Here is a 7537-nt window from a genome sequence, read left to right as displayed (position 1 = left end):
TGGTGGCGAACGAGGTGCAATCAAATCAGGATGGAATAAAATCTAAATTACTTTTGGATGAGTATATATCAATTCGAAGTATTGAAATTTTTTGAAATCAAATTGGATCTCGATTTGGTATATCAAATTAAGAATTAATTTATTAGTTCCATCAAATCTGATATTTTCAATTTGATCATACATCACAGATTTAAATAGCTAGGTTATGTTTTGACGTATGATATTATAGTTGCAGGTGATATTATAGTTGCAGGTAAAGTTCACCCAAAATCATAAATATTATTATTTGTTATTATAAAAAATATAATTTTTTATTAATAGGACCCATTATAAACTGTGATTGTGCTATAGGTTTACAAAAATCACAAGAAGCAGTTGTTTACTATCTCTTATGCGGATAAATACTATAAAAAGTGTAGTCATGCTCCACTCGTCACGTGATTAGTGGAGCATAGCTACACTGTTCAATGAACAATAGAGATATTCTTTACTATTATGGTCAGATTGGGTCCGGTTCAAAGCTAAAAAATGAATTGAACATGATTCGATCCAGTAAAATAAAAAAATATTTTTTATTTTTAATTGTGTTTTATTTAAAAAATTAGTGTTAAAAATTATTTAATGACACTATATAAATTAGATATAGATAGCTTGATGACATAGCATTTACAAAATTTGATTGCAATATCAATTTTATTCTTGATTATATTTTACCTAATATTGTTGCGCTCTTAAGAAATTTGTGAAAATTATAGTCTTTATTGAATGTATTTTATATGTGATGAAATTGTAAATAGTTTAATGAAACAATAAAAAATATTTTATATAAAGTATTATTTATTTTATGATGTAATAACAATAGTTAAATCTATAATATTTAAATTACAAACTATCAATATATATATATATATATATATTATTTTATAAACTCAATTTCAAAAGCATTTTTAACATAACACATTAAACAATTTTTTGTTCAACCTCAATTTCAACCACAGTTTTAACCAAATATGTTTTTTTTTAATTAACCTCAATTAAAAATATTTTTTTATAAAATAACTTTTTTCAAACCTTAACTACAACGGCTATCGCTACCGTAGTATTAAACACATTCTTACCAAGATACAAGTTTCTTGGGTTGTATTGCCCAACTCTATTCTCCAATGGGGTCAGCTCCCTTTTAAGGCCTTTCTATTAGCACACATAAATGGCATTTGAGAAAAAGTAACTTAATATTACAAATTATTATTATTTTGATACCTTATTCATGTTTTCATTTTTGTACGAGAAAGAATTTCTAATAAGATCGGGTTTCTTTGTAAATGAATTCTAGATTGGGCATTTGTGATATACACGCGCTTACATATAGTGAAACGTCATAGATATTAATTGGAGTAAATTTTCTCCTTAATTTTTTTTATTGTGCTCTTCTATGTCTAAATAGAGGTAGTTTAGAACAAATTAAAACATACGTGACCAAAGTATAAACTACTGATAAATTCCATCACCAATCTAAATTTTGATTCAAAAATTCATTTGTATCCTTCTACTTTCTCTCTTCAATAATCATAGTCCCTATAATTTTCAAAAACTCAATTTTGATCCAAAAAATTATTTATTTTTTAGTCCTTAAGTTTGAGAGAGCATAGAAGAAGTCATCAAATGTCAGAGAAAAGAGATAAGGTCATTGGTTTTCATCGATTTAGAGCATAAAAAAGATCTATTTTGGTGTTAATGAGTTTCATTTGATAATAAAAGTTTTGATGGTGATTCTTTTAAACATTAATATTGCCTCAAATAACATATTGAAGCTGAGAAAGAAAATTCTTACTCGGATTGATTTTGTATTCTTTGTTCATTTTTTGAGTTTTTTAGCTTGATAAATTATATATATATATATATATATTATAAGGGTGTTATTTATTTTTTTAGAGAAAAAATGGCTCGAAAAATAGGGTTTAAGCCCGAGAAAACCAATGATTTTGTTAAGAAAAGGGGTTGACAATAAACATGGTTCATACTTGAGAAGGTTCATTTGCTTGTAACGGTGCGAATAGATAGAACCACTTGGTTGTGGATTTAGTGCTAGATGACTTATTAATTTTATACATATAGGACCAACATCATTCTAATGATATTTAGAACGAAAAGGTTAATTCACTATATTTGAGTTGAATAAAAAATTTAAATTTTAAACTATGTAAATGTTTAAATAATTTTGTATAAATTGCTTGATTTTCAGGAAAGTGATTTTATGACACTTTGTTAGTGTGTAATAATGGAGTTACATGAATGTGTTTGCCTACTTTTATATATATATAAATGTTGGTTTTTATAAGACCAATAAGTTATATGGTATATATATAGGTGCAATACTCATAAGTTCTACCTACATGTTGGTGAGATGACATCCACATTATATCGCGTTACTATGTTAGTAAGACTCTTGATAGATGAAGCTTTAGTGATAGGACACAGGGATCAATTGATAGAGATAATTTATATGTTGTTTACTTGGATAGATGTCTTCAGCCAATGCTTATAAAGGTGACTGTATCAAATAGATGTGGTTGGATGCTAATTTTAAGACCCTCATAGCAGATTCAATAGATGATCAATTATTTATGTATGCTTGAGTATACATAATATATATGTTTGGATGTTTGGATGCTATATTTTCATAAGTACTATAAGCAACATAGTGTTAGTGTTTTTTCAAATGCTACTTGAGGACTTTTAAACTATTTCTAACTATAGTTGGTGGGAGTCATACTTGGATTTCTCTATTGGTAGCTTTGAGCCACTATTATCTATAATTAAATGGGTCGTATTTGCATTTCTCTACTAGCATCTATGTATTTGAGACATTCTTAATTACAATCAAGGGGGTTATGGTTGTATATTTCTACTAAAAGCTATGTAAAATATGTTTAAAGAAAAGAAAAAAATAATAGGGTGTTTATCATTTCTCCAGATATGATTATTTTAAATATTTTGATATAGGGAATACTTTGATTGTTAGAAGTAATTCTATTTTAAATAATAAGTTAAAACTGTCAATTTAAATTAATATAACTCTAGTCATGAGAGCATTTACTTATTAAATGTTCATAGAGTTGGGATAATAATATATTTGACCCTGTAACCTAAAGGCTGATCTCTGTAAGATTTAGGTAGTAATAAAATTTAATAAGTTTTAAATAACATGCTATTTATATATAAATTAAATGTAAAAATTATATTAATTTTATGATTTGTCATATCAGACTATGTAGAGCTAGACATTTCACATTAAATCTCACTCATGTCTATAAGTTTTATCAGGACAAGTTAGATGCCAAACAACTTCACCATGTATGGGTTACAGAATTTTTATTTTTTTTTTTTGTTTTTTAAGAGTCAATTTCTTAGTTTTAACTTATTTTCTAATATAATCTTTTATATGTTCTAATAGATTATGTGAATGCCATATACTAAGGATTTGATAATTTTATTTTTGTTGAAATGCCATGAGGAATTTGAGTTATGGTTAGCACAAGTCTCAATGCATTGCTTTGATGTAGTTGAGATGTATTTTCTTGATTGAGTAATATAATAATTTGACTTGTCTCAACACATCTTAGATTATTTTGATATTCGTTATGAGTTGTATATTATCAGTTGTAGGGTATGTGAAAAGGGAATTGGCTAGTGATTTCAAACCTCTACATATCTTGGAGGTTATTTGGAATGTTTATCTCTAGAACGTGATGTCGAAACATTTCTTGAGGTTGTAACAGTCTGCTTCAAAGAACTAGACTGAGGAGATTCATGGTTCCATAACTATATACTAGTGAATCCATTTTATTTGTTTCATATGCAAAACGGATGGTAAAATTTTGTTTTATATGATAATTTTTTAAAATTGTTATATTATATGAAAATATTTAACTAGCAATAGCTTCTTTTTGTAAACTACCATGTAACAGTTCATGGTAAGTTGGATTCAAACATTTTTCTATTTTATTATTCTTTTTTATATTTGCTGATTTTTTTACAAGAAATATATAACACCTAATTGTATAAGAGATACAAATATGATTCCACGACCTATTCAAAACTTAATCTAGAATTGTGGTAGAGGTTGAATCTACATGTGGAATTTGATATAAATTGGGTTTATAATTACTCCAAAACTATGATCGAGGATATGCAAGCAGGCTGTAGTGTCTCGATTGTTGGGGCCTCGCAGTCCAGATTAAGCTAACAATCATTGATCGTCTAAGCGATCATACAAGAATATGTTCAAGCTGAGACGACCCAACTTAGTATGAAGACATCTCAACTTAGAGCAAGACAACCCAATTGATGGATAAATTGAATGTTATCCAGTAGCTATTGGCAGCTCTAACTGGTACTTGTGCTCCACCTCGTTGCCTTCTGATTCCAATGAAGATCTACCTCTTTCTCCTCTTCTAACTTCTGTTACTTATATAGATAAATTGTATTGAATAATATTTTTTTAAATTAATACTATAAATTTGCCTTTTATTTTAATTTAATTATGTTTCATTCTCTGTAATTGTATTATTATTTTTTGTTTTATTTTTTAAAATAATTAGATTTAATACCAAACAAATATTTCTTTGATGGGTTAATTTTGTTGGTAATATACATATAATCACCAATAATTTTATCATCAGTTTATTCTATTAGTAATATACTATAATCACCAAGAGAATTTATTGTAGATCTTTTTGTCTGACTTGATAATTTTTTTTATAAATATATTTATGATTATATTACTAACAAAATGAAAATCACCTGCTATATATTTTCTATCAATTTTTTTTTTGTCTGCTATATCATCTATAATTGTATTTCTAACAAAATCAGGCTTTAAAAACTGAAGAAATATTTTGTCGGTGTTTTGGTATTTTCTGGTAGTCCTGAAACATTCTTTTGACCCCAGTACGTACATATTCAATGCATAGTTACAAGTTAATAATGCACACTCCAAGTAAGAGGGCCAGGGCTGGGCTCCGTGAGAAAGACCAATCGAGTGGTCTGACGAAGGGGATGTAATGTGACCAAGGACCATGCATCTATTATGGAGTGTCGTTTAGTATTTTGCACATTTAGAACATGCATGCCTTTGCAGCCCTGATCAAATATAAAAATCCAAAAGTGTTGCTGCTATAAAGTGGGACAGCAACCCTGTGAATATGTCACACTTGGATGAAAGAAATGCTCCCGTTTTCGTCATGCCATGTCTAAGATTACTCGTATTCTCTTTGATCTTGAGCCTTGAGAGTAATTTTCTTTCAATTTGGAGCGCTAATTATATTTCTTAATCAGATAAAAGAATAAACGAGCATGCCACAATCGATAAATTTGATACTTGGTTTAGCAGAGCTTCTTGATGTCTTGCGATAGTAAACAAGATGGTGGCGACTATTAATGATGATAGATATCTGGCCAGCTGTTTGTCAAGGTTCATGAACACTACTAACTCGGCATATGTAAGCCAAATCCACCTTAATTATCAAGTTTTTCAGGAAGAATTAATTCTCTTTCAGTGATAATCAAGGGTGATGAAATGATCTTGCACTGAGCACATAGTATAATTTTAATGTATTTGTTCTCCAATTTTGAATTTCTCGTGATAGACTAGGCTGAATGTGCAATTGTGTGTGTGTGTGTGTGTCTGCCAGCAAGAAAGCATTAACGTTTAATATCAGCAAAACCGAATAACGTCGGAGATTGATGACAATTGCAGCTGGAAATTGCGATTTTTTGGGAACTATGATTTTTTTTTAAAAAAAAAAATCATAGTTAGGAAGTGCTATATTTTATACAAATAATTAAGATGAGCAGATAAATTTCAAGGACAAGAGCGGGGGAAAAAGAGAGAATTAAAACAAAATAATGAAATCTTGGATACATATAAAAAAATTCAATAATGAGACTATGATATCATTTAAAAAAACAAAAAAACTTGACGAAACCAGCAACCTGAAAAAAATCATCGATAATGACCGGAGAACGGAGTGGGTCAGTGTGCTGCTCAAAAGATCACCAAGTTTTTAGCATTCAAGCTCCTCTAATTCTTTATTTGAAAAAAAGTACCCTGAAATCCAAATCCCTCTGCCGTACCAACTCCTCAGATCCTTATGTTGAGATGATAAAGATTCTCAAAATTTTAATTTTCTTGATCGAATACTCTCATTCTTGTCTTAATATTCTCATAATTCTGCCTCTACTTCTCTCTGTATACGATGGGAAAAGTAGCTCGATCGGCAGGAGACACACGCTGCCATGTGCATTTGAGGAAGGTTCTTTTAAAATCTCTCTTTCGCAGTTAATTCCAAGATTCATTCTCATAAATTTTATTCCAAGATTTTTTAGACAAAAGATCGACGAAGGTAATCTAATCTAAGAGTTTTACATGAAAAAACCCATGGTGATAAAATCTTAATGGTTGAGCAAATTAACCAAATCCCTCTGCCAAGATTTGTTTCACCTCTTCTCTGATTCATTTACTCCTAATAAATGAAACCACCCTGAAGGACTCTCACATATATTGTGTAGAACTCACACACTCCCTTACTTCCCTTGCAATAACATCCCTCATCACATCCCAAAATCCTGCCGGAAAACTCTCCACCACCATTCCACCATTGCCACCACAAACTGCACCGCCAATCCCCGGCGGGGCAAGAGTCAACGCGGTCAACGCATCCTCCTCCTCTCTCTCCATGCCATCTGCCATAGATCCTGATGTCATATTAATATCAATGCATTCGTTATTGTTGCCATAATTACTATCAGAGTTGCCTTCCAAATTCATTTGACTTTGGCGTTGTCTTGCCCTTCTCTTCAACGTGGAATTCCAGTGGTTCTTGACCGCATTATCAGTACGACCTGGAAGCAACCTGGCAATGGTGGCCCATCGGTTACCATATCTGGCATGAGCAACCAGGATTGCTTCATCTTCAGCTGGTGAGAATGGACGGTGCTCCACATTGGGGCTTAGCTGGTTGCACCACCTGAGCCTGCATGATTTCCCAGACCTACCCTTTATGTAACGGCTTATCAAGGACCAGTTTCTTGGTCCATGTCGCTCAACAAGCCCAGTCAAAATCCTGTCTTCCTCTGCGCTCCATGGACCTTTAATTCTGGCAGATTTATCGGTACTTCTTGGTGTTTTATTGCCATTGAAAGAAGACATCGAAGCGGAAGAATCTGAAGAAGAAGTAGAGCACATGTTCATTGTTTCCATATTAATTAGAATCACAGAGAGTGAGCTTCAAAGAAATGGAGAGAGTTTGGGTTAAGGGCTTGGTTTTGAGAGTTGGATAAGGACATTTATATATGGAGTGGGAAAGAAAGTGGAACGGGGAGAGAGAGAGAGAGAGACAGAGACAGAGAGATGAATGAACTTGATCCGGTGCCCAATGGGCTAGCTGCCTTTTTTAATAGAAATAGGTAGAGGGGGTTCTTCCAGGAAACTGGCCTTTGTAAAGCTGATGGGGGGAGTCTAGACGGGAACGAGTGC

The 7537-nt window shown here is 31.4% G+C and overlaps 1 protein-coding gene across 1 annotated transcript; it reads right to left on the bottom strand.

The window, feature by feature from the left end:
• Positions 1 to 5948: 5948 nt before the first annotated feature.
• LOC105120653 (transcriptional activator Myb-like) lies at positions 5949 to 7537 on the bottom strand. The gene has a single exon (XM_011018939.1). The coding sequence runs from the start codon at positions 7259 to 7261 to the stop codon at positions 6554 to 6556; it is 708 nt and encodes a 235-aa protein (XP_011017241.1). The 5' UTR covers positions 7262 to 7537; the 3' UTR covers positions 5949 to 6553.

The sequence above is a fragment of the Populus euphratica genome, unplaced genomic scaffold (genome assembly GCF_000495115.2).
Source record: "Populus euphratica unplaced genomic scaffold, PopEup_1.0 scaffold6.1, whole genome shotgun sequence".
Lineage (NCBI taxonomy): Eukaryota > Viridiplantae > Streptophyta > Magnoliopsida > Malpighiales > Salicaceae > Populus > Populus euphratica.
The sequence above is the reverse complement of the archived record's forward strand: the minus strand, read 5'-3'. Positions and strand labels throughout refer to the sequence as shown.

Excerpts from the sequence above, each read along its gene's own strand:
- LOC105120653 (XM_011018939.1), bottom strand. The coding sequence starts at position 7,261 with ATGGAAACAATGAACATGTGCTCTACTTCTTCTTCAGATTCTTCCGCT.